Source organism: Eleutherodactylus coqui, chromosome 3 (assembly GCF_035609145.1).
Source record: "Eleutherodactylus coqui strain aEleCoq1 chromosome 3, aEleCoq1.hap1, whole genome shotgun sequence".
NCBI classification, from domain to species: domain Eukaryota; kingdom Metazoa; phylum Chordata; class Amphibia; order Anura; family Eleutherodactylidae; genus Eleutherodactylus; species Eleutherodactylus coqui.
Window position 1 is genome coordinate 2,030,248 of NC_089839.1, and position 20,542 is coordinate 2,050,789.

Sequence of the window (20,542 nt, forward strand, 5' to 3'; positions counted from 1 at the left end):
TTGGCGGGTGATGGGCACCGAGCCGTGTTATTGGTACGGTTTTCAGAGCAAAGGAGTAATTTCTCGTCTGCCTGTAAATGTGCGTTAAGTTTGGCTTTACAGGTAATTAAGTAGCTTTTGAGTTTATGTTCTGTTTGCTACCAGAAAAAAGGCCTCCGAAATGAGCGGTTGCAGAGCGCGGCCGCCGCACCATCATTTGCTTAAAAAGACTTATAATTACAGTTGACGAAGCATGGACACCATAAAAATGCATTAGTTAGGCTTGACATGTTAATTACCTGTTTTTGCAGATGTTTTTATGTATTGTTATGCGAACAGTTTACAAAATAATTACAGGAAAGTCAAATGGAAAATAAACGGAGGGGGCGGATCCCCTCGCTGAAGTATTCTCATTCATGCGGATCTGGATTAGGCGCAGCTGCTGATTCCCCAGTAAAAGCCGGGAATCTCGAAGGGTTTATATTAAGGGTCTTTTAATTTCGGGAGCCGCGCTGCATTTTTATAAGTGCGAGCAGACAATATATCATCCGTGCCGACGGCAGAGAGCGCTACCACCGCGCAGATGTTACACACGGGCGGCAAAACGTCTCCTTACGTTATTCACGGCGGTCAGTCTAAGAGACGGTCGGATGAAAGACTCTCGGTTGCACTCTCTTACTCCCTAATTCTTGCTCTTCAGTTCCACCTCTCATTCGGTACGCAGTCTCATTCCTTCTGTCTCTCCCATATTGGCTGTAAGTCACTACATTCTCCCCTTTCCCAGGTCTCTTGCCATCACTCTGCTTTCCTCTTGTTTAATTCCCTTCTCTTGTGCTCTGCCACCCTTTTATTCTCCAAATGCAATCCTCCTCTCTGGTGCCCTGTGGCTGCCACCGCCTCCTCCTCTCTCTGGTGGCTGCTGACTCCTCTCCCTGGCGCCCTGTGGCTGCCGCTGACTCCTCCTCTCCCTGGCGCCCTGTGCCTGCCGCTGACTCCTTCTCTCCGTGGCGCCCTATGCCTACTGCCGCCTCCTCCTTCTCTCCCTGGCGCCCTGTGGCTACCACCGCCTCCTCCTCTCTCTGGCGCCTTGTGCCTACGGCCACCTCCTCCTCCTCTCCCTGGCACTCTGTGGCTGCCGCTTCTTCTCCCTGGCACTCTGTGGCTGCCGCTTCTTCTCCCTGGCACTCTGTGGCTGCCGCTTCTTCTTCCTGGCACTCTGTGGCTGCTGCTTCCTCTCCCTGGCACCCTGTGGCGGCGGGCGCCTCTTCCTCTGCTCGGCGCCCTGTGGCGGCCGCCCGTCTCTTCCTCTGCCCGGCGCCCTGTGGCGGCCGCCCGCCTCTTTTTCTCTCTGGCGCCTTAGCTCTTTCCCCTCATGTGCTGTTTGCTCCCCCTCTTTGTTGATGCCCTTTGGCAATCCCCTTTTCTCTGGTGCCCTTTGGTGGCATCCTCTTGTGCAGACTTCCCTACTGTTGCGGTGCACGGCGGCGGCGGCTCTGTATGTACCGATAGTATAGATTAAAGCATGTATACTCCTTTCTATGCGGCCCACATATTGCCCCTTGCCGTAGGCTCATGGTCGCTCCGTCTCTTCTACGTGGATTAGTGCCCGCGGGGAGGTCACTCATGCATCGGGGATGCCCACGTGTCATTCATGAGCAGCCATGTAAACGCCTTCTCGAATGGTTTCCATTCACTTCAGTGGATGTCAGAATTGTGAAAATCCACCTGGAAAGCTATAAAGATGCGACGTCCATTAATGGCCCCCGAGGCACGAAGTCTGCAGAAGCGGAGCTCTCCCGCTGTGTGCGATCCGTAGTGCTGTGAGTTTGTGGTTCCTATGCAGGCTGTCCGCGCCGGCCCTCTCCTGTGTGTGTTGGCCGGGCGCTGGTGATGATGGATGGGTTCATGCATTGCTTGGTCGGCATCTGGTTATCACATCGCTCCCAAACGCAGCCATTATCCATCTGCCTGTAAAGCTGCCGTCCTGCATGCAGGGCCCGCCGCTTACACATGTGCGCTTCTTGGACGCTGCCCTGTGCCCGGCCGGCAGCCGACCGCTCCGGAGAACCAGCCGCAATCTTGGGATTCCTCTCTGTTGCTTCTGTAGACGTTCCTCAGAGGTCCTTCAGGTGGAGCACCGAGGAGTGTCTGATGTCCGTCATTTTATGGAAGAAGGGAGTGGAGAGGATTAATTTACTACCAAACTTCACAACCCCCGATCCCCAGAGAGTCACTTTATTTCTAAATAAAATGCCCCCCCCCCCCCCCCGCTCACCCCCCCCCCCCCTATACTGCCCCCCCGATGCGTTCTACGTTCCGCTGTGGATGGAGTCCGGTTAGATGACATCTGCAAATCACTGAACTCCTCATTTAGTTGTTGCTCAGCGACCACCTTTTAGTAGTTGGGTCGTACAGTCTTACGTTCGTTAGCCGTCATATAACGACTCTGCGCATCTCGCCTCTGAATTCTCAGTTGTGTCGTTCCTGATGTTTCTTCTAGAACTGTCTGAATGAATCGACTGGGTGTCCCGATCCCCTACTCAGAGGGTTCTATCCCTGCACCCTCCAACACTGCAGGGATACCGACGCCTCGACAAGGGAAGGGTAACACCGATTGTCAGTTTATTCATACATTGCCAGGAAGAATAACAGAGGGAAAAGCACCACACAGACTTCTAGAAATCAGGGGGATTGCAAGTATTTATTTAAAAAAAAAAGGGTGTCAGGAGGGTGACGAGACCTCTCAGCATGATAATATGATGTAGGCGTGATAACGAGCGGAAGCGCAAATCACTGTTTACCTGCAATGATGCTTTTGTGCTGAAACTCCCTGTAAAGTGACGACCACTGGGGATCCTCCCTTCCTTCAAAGTGGAGAAAGATTTAGAACTCATGCTATTCATTGAAGTCTATAGAAAGCAGAGGGAAGGAGGAGGGAGTAGAATAAGTTATATAGACACACATTCTGTAACCGTCTGGGTGCACAAGGTAGAGGGGCCGGAAGAGGAAAGCCTTCTGTATGTGTCACCGCCAGCCACCATGTTGTCTCCTCGTTCCCTCCCACACAGTGAAACCGTTAGTTTAGTGAAAGGGGTGGAGCTTCTGCTTTACTTCTCCAATAGAAACCTAAGACGAGCCCACCCCCTCAGACATTCAGGGTGAAGATGGAGGGGACAGGAGTTTCATCTGCTGAATTTTTGTAGCTTGAAATCTTTCCTTTTGGCTTGTTTTAGGGGAGTCGAGTCCGACGCGGCGGGAAGCGGTGAAGAAGAAGACGGCGGAGTACCTGATGCGCGCAGAAACCATCTCCAGCTTATGTCTTAACCGTTTATCAGAGGTGACGACGCTTCGGGATGTAAGTCACTTCCATCATCCTATAGCTTATAGCATCTGCAGAGACGCCATCTCCGTGATGCAGGGAAATGTATCCGTAGACGGGGAGGGGGGGGGTACCTGAGCCGCCATTACTGCTGCCACGCGGAACATGCATAATGCATCAACCTGCAAGGAGAGATCTGTAGGGGGGCTCAGATAAATGGGGGGGTTTAGCGTCTAACAGGGCATATGGACGTCACGGGGCCCTGTGCACTGAGGCTGTAGGTTGGCACACGTAGTCCCTGCATCTCTGTACTACGGAGCTGTGTTACGTGTTCTGTTCTAGAGGTTACTTGTATCTTATTACGGAGGAAACCATTTGCATAACAACAGAAACACAAGTGCTTCTATATGAAATCAGATGTATAGGGAGGTGCAGATGAGCCCAGAGAAGTCTGTGGTTGTTGCAGATCTGCAGTCGTACACAGATGGAATACAGTACTTAACCAGAATGCTGATCCCAAAGGTAGCAAACACATGAAGAAACTTCCGGGTCATCGGGTCCATAGAATCCTAGAATGGTAGAGTTGGAAGAGACCCCAGGTTCATCGGGTCCATCGAATCCTAGAATGGTAGAGTTGGAAGAGACCCCCAGGGTCGTTGGGTCCATAAAATCCTAGAATGGTAGAGTTGGAAGAGACTCCTCTGGGGGGGTCTCGGGGTCGTTGGGTCCAAAAAATCCTAGAATAATAAAGATTGAGGAGACCCCCAGGGTCGTCGGGTCCATAGAATCCTAGAATGGTAGAGTTGGAAGAGACTCCCAGGTTCATTGGGTCCCTCAAATACTAGAATGGTAGAGTTGGAAGAGACCCCCAGGGTCGCCGGTCCATAGAATCCTAGAATGGTAGAGTTGGAAAAGACCTCCATGGTCGTCGATCCATAGAATCCTAGAATGGCAGAGTTGGAAGAGACCCCCAGGGTCGCCGGTCCATAGAATCCTAGAATGGCAGAGTTGGAAGAGACCCCCAGGGTCGCCGGTCCATAGAATCCTAGAATGGTAGAGTTGGAAGAGACCTCCATTGTCATCGATCCATAGAATCCTAGAATGGCAGTTGGAAGAGACCCCCAGGGTAGCCAATCCATAGAATCCTAGAATGGTAGAATTGGAAGAGACTCCTCTGGGGGGGAGGGGGGGTCACAGGGTCGTTGGGTCCAAAAAATCCTAGAATAATAGAGATGGAAGAGACCCCCAGGGTCGCCGGGTCCATAGAATCCTAGAATGGTAGAGTTGGAACAGACCCCCAGGTTCGTTGGGTCCCTCGAATACTAGAATAGTAGAGTTGGAAGAGACCCCCAGGGTCGTCGGGTCCATAGAATCCTAGAATGGTAGAGTTGGAAGAGACCCCCAGGGTCGTCGGGTCCATAGAATCCTAGAATGGTAGAGTTGGAAGAGACCCCCAGGGTTTAGGGTCCATAGAATCCTAGAATGGTAGAGTTGGAAGAGACCCGCAGGGTTGAGGGTCCATAGAATCCTAGAATGGTAGAGTTGGAAGAGGCCCCCAGGGTTGAGGGTCCATAGAATCCTAGAATGGTAGAGTTGGAAGAGGCCCCCAGGGTTGAGGGTCCATAGAATCCTAGAATGGTAGAGTTGGAAGAGACCCCCAGGGTCGCCGGTCCATAGAATCCTAGAATGGTAGAGTTGGAAGAGGCCCCCAGGGTTTAGGGTCCATAGAATCCTAGAATGGTAGAGTTGGAAGAGACTCTCCACAAGCCCAGCATGGAACCGAACGGCGATTCGGCGACGCTTCGCAGCTGTTTTTTTTTGTAGTTTTTGAAATCTTACAGCATTAGAGGGGAAAACCTGACCGACCATAAGTGTGATCAGCGAGGGTCCGAGTGCGAAGACCCTGCTGACACCAATGGCCTGCAGCGCCCCCCGCTGGTGCTCGATACTAGTCGGACTCCTAGATGTCTGTAGACGTCTTCTAGGCCTGGACCGCCATCGAGTAATGAGCACAACTGAGGGGGCGCAGCGCTGCAGCCCCCTTATTCTGGGCATCGCGGGGGTCTCGGCACTCGTTTATCATCTACCAGGTGCCGTCACTCTGAATAATGATGAAACCTCCAGTAATTGGCGCGTTGGAGGCTCCGCCCCCCGGCCGCAGCGCAGGGCTTTCACTGCTTCCTATTGGAAGTAATAGGGACCGGTTACTGTAGCCTTGTCACAGGTGAACTACAACTCCCAGCATTCTTTATTACTAAATACCTATCCCAAAACCTCCAAGCAGTTTGGGGAGCGCTGCGTTCACACAGGGGTGAGCTGTGCATCAGGAGCGTCTCTGGAGGACCGTCCGCTATTACACACACCCCTCGGACATGACTGGATCCTGTAATACCTCATTCCTCCTGTGGGGGCGCTGCAGAGCGATTAGCTGCTTTGTGTGATTAGCGTGTCGTTAAGGAGCCCTCCCGACAGTGTGCGCCCCCGGCTGTCGGGCTCATTCACATAACACGGAGGGCTGACCCCCGTTGATCTGCATGCAGGCATTCGCTTCTGTGGTCAGTGGGGCTGCGTCGGGAACAAGCGCGGCCGGCAGTGGTCACCTGACTTCTCCAAGCAACGGGTCAGCATTGGCGCTGCGGCGCCGGATCGCTCTGCTGGCTCGGTTATCTTCTCACACCTGTGTAAATCTGTAGCCAGCAGCGTCCGGCCGTCCTGAACCGCGGCGTACATATGTCACGGCGGGCTCCGGTGACGAGCTGCGCGGACGTCCTGTTGGGTTCTGTTCTCTTGCAGGTTTTCTTGGTGACGTGCCGCTCTGTTTTATACCCGCTGGTTGTTAGCCGCCCGTCCAGCCTGTTTTACTGCCGCACCTGTGCCTCTATAACCTGCCCAGAGCGCACTTACCACGGACCGCGGCATACGGCCGCCGCTGCACTGTAACCGCGTCCTGACCGAAGCGCCGCAAACACCCTGTATCATCTGCCCTATTGTTATATCATCTGCCCTATTGTTATATCATCTGCCCTATTGTTATATCATGTGCTGAAGAGGAAGGACCCCCCCACGTCATCGTACTGATATGTACTATTGTAGAAGTCTACTAGAGCCTCCATGCCTGCCCGTTTCACATCTTGTATCCAAGCTAGAGGCGGTACAACAGGGTACTAGAGCCTCCATGCCTCCCGTATCACATCTTGTATCCAAGCTAGAGGCAGTACAACAGGGTTCTAGAGCCTCCATGCCTCCCGTATCACATCTTGTATCCAAGCTAGAGGCAGTACAACAGGGTTCTAGAGCCTCCATGCCCGCCCGTATCACATCTTGTATCCAAGCTAGAGGCGGTACAACAGGGTACTATAGCCTCCATGCCCGCCCGTATCACATCTTGTATCCAAGCTAGAGGTGGTACAACAGGGTACTAGAGCCTCCATGCCTGCCTGTATCACATCTTGTATCCAAGCTAGAGGCGGTACAACAGGGTACTAGAGCCTCCATGTCCTCCTGTATCACATCTTGTATCCAAGCTAGAGGCGGTACAACAGGGTACTATAGCCTCCATGCCCGCCCGTATCACATCTTGTATCCAAGCTAGAGGCGGTACAACAGGGTACAAGAGCCTCCATGCCTCCCACATCACATCTTGTATCCAAGCTAGAGGCGGTACTACAGGGTACTAGAGCCTCCATGCCGCCCGTATCACATCTTGTATCCAAGCTAGAGGCAGTACAACAGGGTTCTAGAGCCTCCATGCCCGCCCGTATCACATCTTGTATCCAAGCTAGAGGCGGTACAACAGGGTACTATAGCCTCCATGCCCGCCCGTATCACATCTTGTATCCAAGCTAGAGGTGGTACAACAGGGTACTAGAGCCTCCATGCCTGCCTGTATCACATCTTGTATCCAAGCTAGAGGCGGTACAACAGGGTACTAGAGCCTCCATGTCCTCCTGTATCACATCTTGTATCCAAGCTAGAGGCGGTACAACAGGGTACTATAGCCTCCATGCCCGCCCGTATCACATCTTGTATCCAAGCTAGAGGCGGTACAACAGGGTACAAGAGCCTCCATGCCTCCCACATCACATCTTGTATCCAAGCTAGAGGCGGTACTACAGGGTACTAGAGCCTCCATGCCGCCCGTATCACATCTTGTATCCAAGCTAGAGGTGGTAGAAAAGGGTACTAGAGCCTCCATGCCGCCCGTATCACATCTTGTATCCAAGCTAGAGGCGGTACTACAGGGTACTAGAGCCTCCATGCCTCCGTATCACATCTTGTATCCAAGCTAGAGGTGGTACAACAGGGTACTAGAGCCTCCATGCCCTCCTGTATCACATCTTGTATCCAAGCTAGAGAGGGTACAACAGGGTACTAGAGCCTTCATGCCCTCTTGTATCACATCTTGTATCCAAGCTAGAGGTGGTACAACAGGGTACTAGAGCCTCCATGCCTGCCCGTATCACATCTTGTATCCAAGCTAGAGGCGGTACAACAGGGTACTAGAGCCTCCATGCCCGCCCGTATCACATCTTGTATCCAAGCTAGAGAGGGTACAACAGGGTACAAGAGCCTCCAAGCTGTGATACGGGCAGGCATGGAGGCTCTAGTACCCTGTTGTACCGCCTCTAGCTTGGATACAAGATGTGATATGGGTGGGCATGGAGGCTCTAGTACCCCGTTGTACCGCCTCTAGCTTGGATACAAGATGTGATACAAGAGGGCATGAAGGCTCTAGTACCCTGTTGTACCCTCTCTAGCTTGGATACAAGATGTGATACAGGAGGGCATGGAGGCTCTAGTACCCCGTTGTACCACCTCTAGCTTGGATACTAGATGTGATATGGGTGGGCATGGAGGCTCTAGTACCCTGTTGTACCACCTCTAGCTTGGATACAAGATGTGATACGGGCGGGCATGGAGGCTCTAGTACCCTGTTGTACCGCCTCTAGCTTGGATACAAGATGTGATACAGGCGGGCATGGAGGCTCTAGTACCTTGTTGTACCATCTCTAGCTTGGATACAAGATGTGATATGGGTGGGCATGGAGGCTCTAGTACCCTGTTGTACCGCCTCTAGCTTGGATACAAGATGTGATATGGGCGGGCATGGAGGTTCTAGTACCCTGTTGTACCACCTCTAGCTTGGATACAAGATGTGATACAGGAGGGCATAGAGGCTCTAGTACCCTGTTGTACCGCCTCTAGCTTGGATACAAGATGTGATACGGGCGGGCATGGAGGCTCTAGTACCCTGTTGTACCGCCTCTAGCTTGGATACTAGATGTGATATGGGTGGGCATGGAGGCTCTAGTACCCTGTTGTACCGCCTCTAGCTTGGATACTAGATGTGATATGGGTGGGCATGGAGGCTCTAGTACCCTGTTGTACCGCCTCTAGCTTGGATACAACATGTGATACAGGGGGCATGGAGGCTCTAGTACCCTGTTGTACCGCCTCTAGCTTGGATACATGATGTGATACGGGCAGGCATGGAGGCTCTAGTACCCTGTTGTACCGCCTCTAGCTTGGATACTAGATGTGATACGGGCAGGCATGGAGGCTCTAGTACCCTGTTGTACCGCCTCTAGCTTGGATACTAGATGTGATACGGGCAGGCATGGACGCTCTAGTACCCTGTTGTACCGCCTCTAGCTTGGATACAAGATGTGATACGGGCGGGCATGGAGGCTCTAGTACCCTGTTGTACCGCCTCTAGCTTGGATACAACATGTGATACAGGGGGCATGGAGGCTCTAGTACCCTGTTGTACCGCCTCTAGCTTGGATACATGATGTGATACGGGCAGGCATGGAGGCTCTAGTACCCTGTTGTACCGCCTCTAGCTTGGATACTAGATGTGATACGGGCAGGCATGGAGGCTCTAGTACCCTGTTGTACCGCCTCTAGCTTGGATACTAGATGTGATACGGGCAGGCATGGAGGCTCTAGTACCCTGTTGTACCGCCTCTAGCTTGGATACTAGATGTGATACGGGCAGGCATGGACGCTCTAGTACCCTGTTGTACCGCCTCTAGCTTGGATACAAGATGCGATACGGGGGGCATGGAGGCTCTAGTACCCTGTTGTACCGCCTCTAGCTTGGATACAACATGTGATACGGGGGGCATGGAGGCTCTAGTACCCTGTTGTACCGCCTCTAGCTTGGATACAACATGTGATACAAGAGGGCATGGAGGTATACAGGTTCTGCATGATATCCTCTGACATATCGCTCCATATTTGCTGTAACTGAACCTTCAGATCATGTAAACTCGTAGGCGTCCCATACATGTCCTATTGATGATAGATCCGGTGACGGGCAGCCACGGAGGTGTGACAATGTTGTGGGGGCTCCTGTGACCCCCTTGTGTGTGCGGCCGAGCATTATCCTTCTGGAGGAACACATGTGTCTGCAGGAGGTCCTGAACATATCGCTGAGCTGTCACTGTCCCTCGTACCACCACTGTTGTATGCGATGCCCCCCAGACCATCACACCAGCAGGGGGCAGGATTGAGGCGCTCACCCGGAGGTCTCCAGACACCATCATGGCTGTCATTGATGCCCAAACTAAACCTGAAGACAACCCAGTTCCCCTCCGTAGTGTCCAGTTGCATCATCAAGGTTGTTTATGTGGTGAGCGGTTGTATTTATTGGTACCATTTTGGGGTACGTCTAATGCTTTAGATGATGATCATTTGATACGGGTGTTTACGTGTTTGTACGGGAAATGTTATGCAGTGGTGGTTACTTCAGAGGAGCCGAGGAATAAAACATGTATACACATAGAGGAGCGTTAGATCCTCCTCAGGCTGCATGTACCCATGTCCCTCTGCAGAATGTGCCGCCCCTCCCACTCTCCTCATTTAGAACCTAGAGAATGCTTGCGCCAAATGTTACACTTGTACAACACCAAGCAGTTATATTACACAGGGGTGCACTTACTTTTGCACTTGGCATTGAATAATCGAGTTGTGACCCCTTTACTTTTCCTATTTAGGACCTAAAGAATGGCCGTGCCACAGTTCATGTTTGTACGACATCGGGAAGTTAGAGAATTAGTGGCCAGTCAGGCAGTGAGTGAGGCAGTGAGTGAGGCAGTGAGTGAGGCAGTGAGTGAGGCAGCCGGTCAGTCAGTGAGGCGGTCAGTCAGTGAGGCGGTCAGTCAGTGAGGCGGTCAGTCAGTGAGTGAGGCGGTCGGTCAGTGAGTGAGGCGGTCGGTCAGTGAGTGAGGCGGTCGGTCAGTGAGTGAGGCGGTCGGTGAGTGAGTGAGGCGGTCGGTGAGTGAGTGAGGCGGTCGGTGAGTGAGTGAGGCGGTCGGTGAGTGAGTGAGGCGGTCGGTGAGTGAGTGAGGCGGTCGGTGAGTGAGTGAGGCGGTCGGTGAGTGAGTGAGGCGGTCGGTGAGTGAGTGAGGCGGTCGGTGAGTGAGTGAGGCGGTCGGTGAGTGAGTGAGGCGGTCGGTGAGTGAGTGAGGCGGTCGGTGAGTGAGTGAGGCGGTCGGTGAGTGAGTGAGGCGGTCGGTGAGTGAGTGAGGCGGTCGGTGAGTGAGTGAGGCGGTCGGTGAGTGAGTGAGGCGGTCGGTGAGTGAGTGAGGCGGTCGGTGAGTGAGTGAGGCGGTCGGTGAGTGAGTGAGGCGGTCGGTGAGTGAGTGAGGCGGTCGGTGAGTGAGTGAGGCGGTCGGTGAGTGAGTGAGGCGGTCGGTGAGTGAGTGAGGCGGTCGGTGAGTGAGTGAGGCGGTCGGTGAGTGAGTGAGGCGGTCGGTGAGTGAGTGAGGCGGTCGGTGAGTGAGTGAGGCGGTCGGTGAGTGAGTGAGGCGGTCGGTGAGTGAGTGAGGCGGTCGGTGAGTGAGTGAGTGAGGCGGTCGGTGAGTGAGTGAGTGAGGCGGTCGGTGAGTGAGTGAGGCGGTCGGTGAGTGAGTGAGGCGGTCGGTGAGTGAGTGAGGCGGTCGGTGAGTGAGTGAGGCGGTCGGTGAGTGAGTGAGGCGGTCGGTGAGTGAGTGAGGCGGTCGGTGAGTGAGTGAGGCGGTCGGTGAGTGAGTGAGGCGGTCGGTGAGTGAGTGAGGCGGTCGGTGAGTGAGTGAGGCGGTCGGTGAGTGAGTGAGGCGGTCGGTGAGTGAGTGAGGCGGTCGGTGAGTGAGTGAGGCGGTCGGTGAGTGAGTGAGGCGGTCGGTGAGTGAGTGAGGCGGTCGGTGAGTGAGTGAGGCGGTCGGTGAGTGAGTGAGGCGGTCGGTGAGTGAGTGAGGCGGTCGGTGAGTGAGTGAGGCGGTCGGTGAGTGAGTGAGGCGGTCGGTGAGTGAGTGAGGCGGTCGGTGAGTGAGTGAGGCGGTCGGTGAGTGAGTGAGGCGGTCGGTGGGTGAGGCAGTGAGGCAGTCAGTAAGTGAGGCAGTGAGTGAGTGAGGCGGTCGGTGAGTGAGTGAGGCGGTAAGTCAGTGAGTGAGTGAGGCGGTGAGTCAGTGAGTGAGGGAGGCGGTGAGTCAGTGAGTGAGGGAGGCGGTAAGTCAGTGAGTGAGTGAGGCAGTCAGTGAGTGAGTGGGTTGACAAAGACCCGTTTTGTATAGGGTCGAAACGTCGCTATTTTTATGGCTATGAGGTGTTTATAACTGATGCTTATGCATTAAAATCTTTAAGCACCTAACCTGCTGCCTGACCCTGCTTCTTTTTGGACTTGACACATTGGGATTTCTGTGGATTCAATCCCTTTTTCAGGCGAGCAGCTATTTCCTTTGGAAGGGTCCCCCTATATGGTTGGTGAGTGCTGCTGTACCTCTCAGTCTTCAAGTGAGTGAGTGAGGCAGTGAGTGAGTGAGTGAGGCAGTGAGTGAGTGAGGCAGTGAGTGAGTGAGGCAGTGAGTGAGTGAGGCGGTGAGTGAGTGAGGCGGTGAGTGAGTGAGGCGGTGAGTGAGTGAGGCGGTGAGTGAGTGAGGCGGTGAGTGAGTGAGGCGGGGAGTGAGTGAGGCGGGGAGTGAGTGAGGCGGGGAGTGAGTGAGGCGGTGAGTGAGTGAGGCGGTGAGTGAGTGAGGCGGTGAGTGAGTGAGGCGGTGAGTGAGTGAGGCGGTGAGTGAGTGAGGCGGTGAGTGAGTGAGGCGGTGAGTGAGTGAGGCGGTGGGTGAGTGAGGCGGTGGGTGAGTGAGGCGGTGGGTGAGTGAGGCGGTGGGTGAGTGAGTGAGGCGGTGGGTGAGTGAGTGAGGCGGTGGGTGAGTGAGTGAGGCGGTGGGTGAGTGAGTGAGGCGGTGGGTGAGTGAGTGAGGCGGTGGGTGAGTGAGTGAGGCGGTGGGTGAGTGAGTGAGGCGGTGGGTGAGTGAGTGAGGCGGTGGGTGAGTGAGTGAGGCGGTGGGTGAGTGAGTGAGGCGGTGGGTGAGTGAGGCGGTGGGTGAGTGAGGGAGGCGGTGAGTGAGTGAGTGAGGCGGTGGGTGAGTGAGTGAGGCGGTAAGTCGGTGAGTGAGTGAGGCGGTAAGTCGGTGAGTGAGTGAGGCGGTAAGTCGGTGAGTGAGTGAGGCGGTAAGTCGGTGAGTGAGTGAGGCGGTAAGTCGGTGAGTGAGTGAGGCGGTAAGTCGGTGAGTGAGTGAGGCGGTAAGTCGGTGAGTGAGTGAGGCGGTAAGTCGGTGAGTGAGTGAGGCGGTAAGTCGGTGAGTGAGTGAGGCGGTAAGTCGGTGAGTGAGTGAGGCGGTAAGTCGGTGAGTGAGTGAGGCGGTAAGTCGGTGAGTGAGTGAGGCGGTAAGTCAGTGAGCCGGTCGGTGAGGCAGTCGGTTAGTGAGCCGGTCGGTGAGTGAGTCGGTCGGTGAGTGAGGCGGTCGGTTAGTGAGGCGGTCGGTGAGTGAGGCGGTCGGTGAGTGAGGCGGTCGGTGAGTGAGGCGGTCGGTGAGTGAGGCGGTCGGTGAGTGAGGCGGTCGGTGAGTGAGGCGGTCGGTGAGTGAGGCGGTCAGTTAGTGAGCCGGTCGGTGAGTGAGTGAGGCGGTGAGTGAGGCAGTCAGTGAGTGAGGCAGTCAGTGAGTGAGGCAGTCAGTCAGTGAGTGAGTGAGGCGGTCGGTCGGTGAGTGAGGCAGTCGGTCGGTGAGTGAGGCAGTCGGTCGGTGAGTGAGTGAGGCGGTCGGTGAGTGAGTGAGGCGGTGAGTGAGTGAGGCGGTGAGTGAGTGAGGCAGTGAGTGAGTGAGCCGGTCGGTGAGTGAGTGAGGCAGTCAGTTAGTGAGCCGGTCGGTGAGTGAGTGAGGCAGTCAGTTAGTGAGCCGGTCGGTGAGTGAGTGAGGCAGACAGTTAGTGAGCCGGTCGGTGAGTGAGGCAGACAGTTAGTGAGCCGGTCGGTGAGTGAGTGAGGCAGTCAGTTAGTGAGCCGGTCGGTGAGTGAGGCAGACAGTTAGTGAGCCGGTCGGTGAGTGAGTGAGGCAGTCAGTTAGTGAGCCGGTCGGTGAGTGAGTGAGGCAGTCAGTTAGTGAGCCGGTCGGTGAGTGAGTGAGGCAGTCAGTTAGTGAGCCGGTCGGTGAGTGAGTGAGGCAGTCAGTTAGTGAGCCGGTCGGTGAGTGAGTGAGGCAGTCAGTTAGTGAGCCGGTCGGTGAGTGAGTGAGGCAGTCAGTTAGTGAGCCGGTCGGTGAGTGAGTGAGGCAGTCAGTTAGTGAGGCAGTCAGTTAGTGAGGCAGTCGGTGAGTGAGCCGGTCGGTGAGTGAGGCGGGTCGGTGAGTGAGGCGGGTCGGTGAGTGAGGCGGGTCGGTGAGTGAGGCGGGTCGGTGAGTGAGGCGGGTCGGTGAGTGAGGCGGGTCGGTGAGTGAGGCGGGTCGGTGAGTGAGGCGGGTCGGTGAGTGAGGCGGGTCGGTGAGTGAGGCGGGTCGGTGAGTGAGGCGGGTCGGTGAGTGAGGCGGGTCGGTGAGTGAGGCAGTCGGTGAGTGAGGCAGTCGGTGAGTGAGCCGGTCGGTGAGTGAGGCCTATCGCCTTTATTCATATATATAGACCATCTTTATCATTTTTTCGTTTTGAGGGCAGCAGTTTGGCCATTATTTGTGGCGCCCCTCATGCACCATGAATGACTTGATACATTGTTTTCCTGCGGTCGGTGCAATTATGATGATACCAAAAATATAATATTTTTTTTAGATTTTTTTTCGTTTTGCACAAAACCTCCTCTTTTTGGAAATTATTTTTTGTTTTTGCGTTGCTGCATTCACAGTCCTTTCCATTGTCGGCGTTCTGGGAGAACGTAATGTGTGCGCGACGACCGCTAGTATTTGTACCATTTTGGGGTTCGGCGGCATTTTTGATCACCTTTATTGCTTTTTTGGTGCAGAATAAGCCTTTTCCCTTCATTGTTTTTGAGGGTTTATTCTGTGCTTTTTGCTGTGCAGGATTTATAGTGTTCAGTTTATTGTACAGGTCGTTACGGACGCGATGACCCCGAATGTGTGGGCCCAAAAACATTATACAAAGTGGTGGGGGAGGGGCTATTTATTTTTTACACTTTCTAGGTGTGATAGGGCTCCGCGCGGCCTGTACAGCGCGGCCTGTGTAGCGCGGCCTGTGTAGGGCGCCCTGTGTAGGGCGCCCCGCGCGGCCTGTGTAGTGCCCCCCGCGCGGCCTGTGTAGCGCGGCCTGTGTAGGGCGCCGCAGGACTTCACTTGCTGCCATCTTATGGCGAAGTCGCTCCTTTTTTTGGTTTACTTTGCGCAGTTTGGCGTGGCAGCGATGCGGGACATCGGAGTACGAGCAGCGGGTTTGACACCTAAAGCAGCGGTGCGCAGGGGCGTGTTGTGACGCTGATCTCCGCCGCCCCGTGAATGATGACCTGTGAGCAGCCCGCCATGCTGGCCTTATGCAGAAAATAGGTGCGTGATATAGACTGACCATGCCGCCCGTGTGAACGACCCCGGAGGGCATGCCGCATGTCACCTGGCGTGATTGGCGGGCAGAGAGAAATCCCCCTCAGAAGCCGCCCCTGTGAACGCTCGCCGTTTAGGGGAGTCTGTGCATCGCAACACGCGTCCAAACCCGGTGACACGGACTCTGAAGCCCCAGATCATCGCCAAAACCTGACGGTAAAGCGATACGAAGTGACGTGCCGCGTCTGATAATGTGCGCTGGGATAAACACGGCGACGGGACCGGTAACCAGCGCATTATGGAGCGATGGACGTGCCCAACTCCGCCCTGTGAACCTCCCCTCGGGCTCGCGCGTCCGTCCGTGTAATATGCGGCGTATCCTGGGACTGAGGCTGCTCAGATTTGCTGCGGATTTTGGTCCTTGCTGCAGTTTTCACGCGTGCAAAATAACCGCCGGAAGAACGAATTGGTGTCCCCTGGGTCCCTTCATAAACCCCGCGCCTGTACCGCGCTCTGCGGCCGTTTACGAAATGGGATTTGATGTGAGAAGCGCGTCTCCGAGTGCGCCGATCTGCCTGTAATACGGCGCAGAGTCAGGGATAAGCCCACGGGGGGCGTATCTGGCGCGAGTTTAGTGTTACAGTAACGGACGCCGTTGTTTGTAAGGGTTCTGTTTACATGCGCGCTTGTACTGACAGCGAAACTAGGAAACGGGAAAAAACGGAGCGTTGTGTAGTATCTGTGCTGGGAAAGTCAAGCCTTCCACATTCCTGCGGTTTTCCACATTCCTGCGGGGGTTTCGCGTTCCTGCGTGGTTTTTCGCGTCCCTGCGGTTTTTCGCGTCCCTGCGGTTTATCGCGTCCCTGCGGTTTATCACGTCCCTGCGGTTTATCACGTCCCTGCTGTTTATCACGTCCCTGCTGTTTATCACGTCCCTGCGGTTTATCACGTCCCTGCGGTTTATCACGTCCCTGCGGTGTTTTTCACGTCCCTGCGGTTTATCACGTCCCTGCGGTTTATCACGTCCCTGCGGTTTATCACGTCCCTGCGGTGTTTTTCACATCCCTGCGGTGTTTTTCACGTCGCTGTGGGGTTTTTCACGTTGCTGCGTGGTTTTTCACGTCCCTGCGGTTTTTCACGTCCCTGCGGTGTTTTTCACGTCCCTGCGGTGTTTTTCACGTCCCTGCGGTGTTTTTCACGTCCCTGCGGTGTTTTTCACGTCCCTGCGGTGTTTTTCACGTCCCTGCGGTGTTTTTCACGTCCCTGCGGTGTTTTTCACGTCCCTGCGGTGTTTTTCACGTCCCTGCGGTGTTTTTCACGTCCCTGCGGTGTTTTTCACGTCCCTGCTGTGTTTTTCACGTCCCTGCGGTGTTTTTCACGTTCCTGTGGGGTTTTTCACTTTCCTGCGGGGTTTTTTACGTTCCTGCGGTTTATCACGTTCCTGCGGGGTTTTTCCACGTTCCTGCGGGGGTTTTTCCACGTTCCTGCGGGGGTTTTTCCACGTTCCTGCGGGGGTTTTTCCACGTTCCTGCGGGGTTTTTCCACGTTCCTGCGGGGTTTTTCCACGTTCCTGCGGGGTTTTTCCACGTTCCTGCGGGGTTTTTCCACGTTCCTGCGGGGTTTTTCCACGTCCCTGCGGGGTTTTTCCGCGTTCCTGCGGGGTTTTTCCGCGTTCCTGCGGGGTTTTTCCACGTTCCTGCGGGGTTTTTCCACGTTCCTGCGGGGTTTTTCCACGTTCCTGCGGGGTTTTTCCGCGTTCCTGCGGGGTTTTTCCACGTTCCTGCGGGGTTTTTCCACGTTCCTGCGGGGTTTTTCCACGTTCCTGCGGGGTTTTTTAGGTTCCTGCGGGGTTTTTCCACGTTCCTGCGGGGTTTTTCCACGTTCCTGCGGGGTTTTTCCACGTTCCTGCGGGGTTTTTCCACGTTCCTGCGGGGTTTTTCCACGTTCCTGCGGGGTTTTTCCACGTTCCTGCGGGGTTTTTCCACGTTCCTGCGGGGTTTTTCCACGTCCCTGCGGGGTTTTTCCACGTTCCTGCGGGGTTTTTCCGCGTTCCTGCGGTTTTCCACGTACACGAACAGTTTTCCTATAGATAAGCCGCAGTTTCCACGCGCATCTAACCGCCTCTCCAGCAATGTGCGCGGTCCTCTTCCCACTTTCCGAGCGCGGTATGGATCCAGCATGGCGCTCGCTGTGTGAATGAGCCCCACTCTCGTTGTCGTACTGAACCTCCATCCTTTGGTTCGCCTTTCTGCGCCGTTTCGCCGCCGCCTTGTGTTTTTCCGCCTCCATCTCCTAATTTATTTACTGGCGAGTTAATAATTAGCGGCGCAGATAAAACGCCATCTTTCATCTGGTTCGGTTTCCTTGGGCCTGGCATTTGCTGCAGCGGGCGGCCTTCCTTCAAGTGCCTGGCTGATTGATGTCTCATCTTTGATATCTTCCATTAGCCTCCAGGAGCCGCGAGTTCAAGGCCCTGCGCCAACCTGAGGAGTCCTGCGGAGGAACTGAAGGCCTTCAGAGTCCTTGGGGTGATTGACAAGGTAATTCTTCAGCATCTCTTCTAGAGTTCACTCCGCGCCCCGCCGCCCGCTGGCACCGCCGCTTTGAAGCCGAGGATCTTAAGGATCTGAAACAAAAGGGGAAAACGACTCGAATGCATCTGCACTGTTATAATAACAAAAGCAACGGAGGCAGGAGAGCGAGAGAAGGCCTTATGGAGGCGGCAGAGAGGGGTCACCGCATGGAAAGGGGCGGAGGGTGGAAGGAGCCGTGTTACACCAGGACGGCTACTGTTTATTAGGGGCCGCCGGACGGCTCTCCGGAGTTTATCTCCAAGGGATCTTGCTGGTTCAAGGGGTTGTCCAGTTGTAATCTAGTGATGGCTCATTCTACGGGTCTTAGGATAGGACCCCTATTAATCATGTCCTAAGCTGGTGTGTGCAGGAAGCAGACAGCTCCATTCCCACTGCAGTGGCCAGGCTTGGTATTGCAGGCTGTGTCCCATTCACTTCAATGAGAACTTTGTGTGTAATACCAGGCCTGGCCACTGCAGTAGGAACAGAGCCGTCTGCATCCTGCAGAAATTGGTTCAGTGTACAAGCGCACTGGCCCGGCGAGCAGCTGATCGGCAGGGGTCCCGGATGGCGGACCCCAGCTGATATCCTAAGGAGGACCTATTCTAAGACTAGAACATCAATAGCTTACGACTATTAAAAGATGTAAGCAGCGGGCCAAGCCTCAAAATAATAAGAGCAGTAAGCAGCGCACCCACAGCCCTGCTGGCCTGTTGGTACAGTGGAAGTCAGGTGACCACTGCAGCCAATCAGAGGCCGCAGCACCACCATCCGTTCTCCTGAGCTTCATGATGCCAGGAGTTTGGTGGGGCGATGCCGGGACCTCTGATTGGTCCGTGCCGGTCACTTGACTTCCACTGTAAGAACAGACGAGGAGAGCCGCAGAAGCCGACTGCATAGCTGCAAGCTGAGGGGAAGTTAGTTTGAGGCAGCCCAAGTGCGCCCTAACGTTACACCACGTGGGAAAATCACGTTATTTACCTAAAAGTATGTTTTGTGCTACAAGTGCCGGCCACTAGGGCTTCCCGGCCTCCTAATCTGCCGTCCACCAGCTGCTGTCATGGGAAGTGTATCTCCAGTAACAGAAGTAACCAGAAAGGACCTGGGGGTGGGGGAGGATGAATCCTGCCTTCCCTAGAAGTCTATGGAGAAGAGTAATGACTCAGAGGGGTGTTCCAGGCAGACATACTACTGATGACCTATCCTGCAATTACAAGCGCCGGCCACTACACGGGTCAGAGCAGCAGCTCCTGTTCCAACCCCGGTGTATGCCAGTGCTGACGGCGAGCGCCCAATTGGCTGGGGTCTCGAGCAGAGGACCCCAGACCATCAACTATCCTAAGCACTGTCATCAATTGTATTTCTGCCTGGAAAACCCCTTTAATGCGTTGAGTGCGATAAATGTGCCAACTAAAGGGTCACATGCTGGGCGCACGGCTCAATGACTGCCCGTGGGCGCATCTGTCAATGGTTTTGGAACCGGCACAATGGTGCTCTACCTCATTCCTGGAGAGATGTGCAGCAACCCGCTGAATTGTCAAACACGGCTCCGGCTCTACCATGTTCTCCAAACCTGACTGCTTCCTATGGGGTCGACATCAGACGGAGAGAGAGAAGCCGAGCGACTCGCATAAATGTGGCTACAGCTAAGAGTAAGTGGCTGAAATCGCATCTCCTCTGCTCTGTACTGTGAGAATGTAATGTGTCCCCGGCGGCGCGGTGTCCTCGCGGGGCGCGGTGTCCTCGCGGGGCGCGGTGTCCCCGGCGCCGCTGTTACATTTCTGTGTGTGTTAGGCCGTTAGGCAGCAGAATGCTGTTGTCTCTGTGTAGAGTATGGCAGGCAGCGTAGCAGCAGGCTCCTCCACCCAGCTTGGAGAGAACTGAAAATTATAGCGTGAACTTGCAGAGGAAAGAACTGGTGACAAATGCAGAATAGGAGCCGTATAACGGGCTGCAGGGGTGTTACTCCTCAGACTCTATAATCAGTGCACATAGGGCAGCCCCGCTCTCATTGGTCGGCCGCTCATATCCCGCAGGTATGCCATAAGTGACGTTTGCTGGAGCGCCCCCCCAAGTCCCAGCCTTTGTTTAATCTGGTGCCTCTTCGTACATTAGATGCATCCGCCAGGTCCGCCCCAGCGCCCACTTCTGGCGTACAAGGAAGGGGATGCGGCCGTGAGGCCGGTGCAAACAGACTAAAAGCCGCAATTTTTTGCGCAAATTCCTACATTAACAAAAATTGCGACTTTATGCCAGAAAGTGTCAGAAAAGCATTTGCACACAACCCCGAGGCCTCGGTGGAGGCGGGGGGCATTTCAGCCTATCGTAATGTAAGGAGTTGACCCCTGAGCACTCTTTGAATAGGACCCCCGGATGTGGCTGGACAGAAGCCGCTCGCCTGTGTCTGACAGCCGGCCTCCCACTGCAACAGCGGGGATCAGTTGGAGCACCATCTCCTCCTGTTAACCCCTTATATGCCATGATCCGTGTTGAAGCAGCATGTAAAGGGTTCACATAGGGAGGGGGTGCTCCCCCTGTGAGGTCATCGGCCCGCCACGCTGTAATCACAAGGTCATCCAGGTCTACCGTGGCCTGTGACCGTGTTCGGTCTCATCGCTCTCGTAACGACCTGTAGAGTGAATCGGACGCCCCGGTCATCATGCAGGCAAATGTAGGAAGAAAAGCCGATAATAGACCCAAAAATCACAATGAAAACGATGAAAAACCTGTGAACCCCCGAATGCTCCAAAACCCTCCAAGACGTGCGGTGAAGAAGCCCACGGGGAGCTGGAGGGGTCGGAGGACTCTGAATACAGCGAGGCAAAAGAAACAAAACACTTCCAGGAACGGATTTTATGGTGCAAAACTTACAA

General features: G+C 54.7%; 1 protein-coding gene across 1 annotated transcript in view; it reads left to right on the forward strand.

Moving 5' to 3' along the window:
- The window catches only part of RPS6KC1 (ribosomal protein S6 kinase C1), a 273,886-nt gene that overhangs the window by 58,353 nt on the left and 194,991 nt on the right, over positions 1–20,542 (forward strand). Inside the window, exons 8-9 of the mRNA XM_066595059.1 lie at positions 3,213–3,334; positions 17,544–17,636. Coding sequence (XP_066451156.1) covers positions 3,213–3,334; positions 17,544–17,636 — 215 coding nt within the window. The remainder of the gene's footprint in view (positions 1–3,212; positions 3,335–17,543; positions 17,637–20,542) is intronic.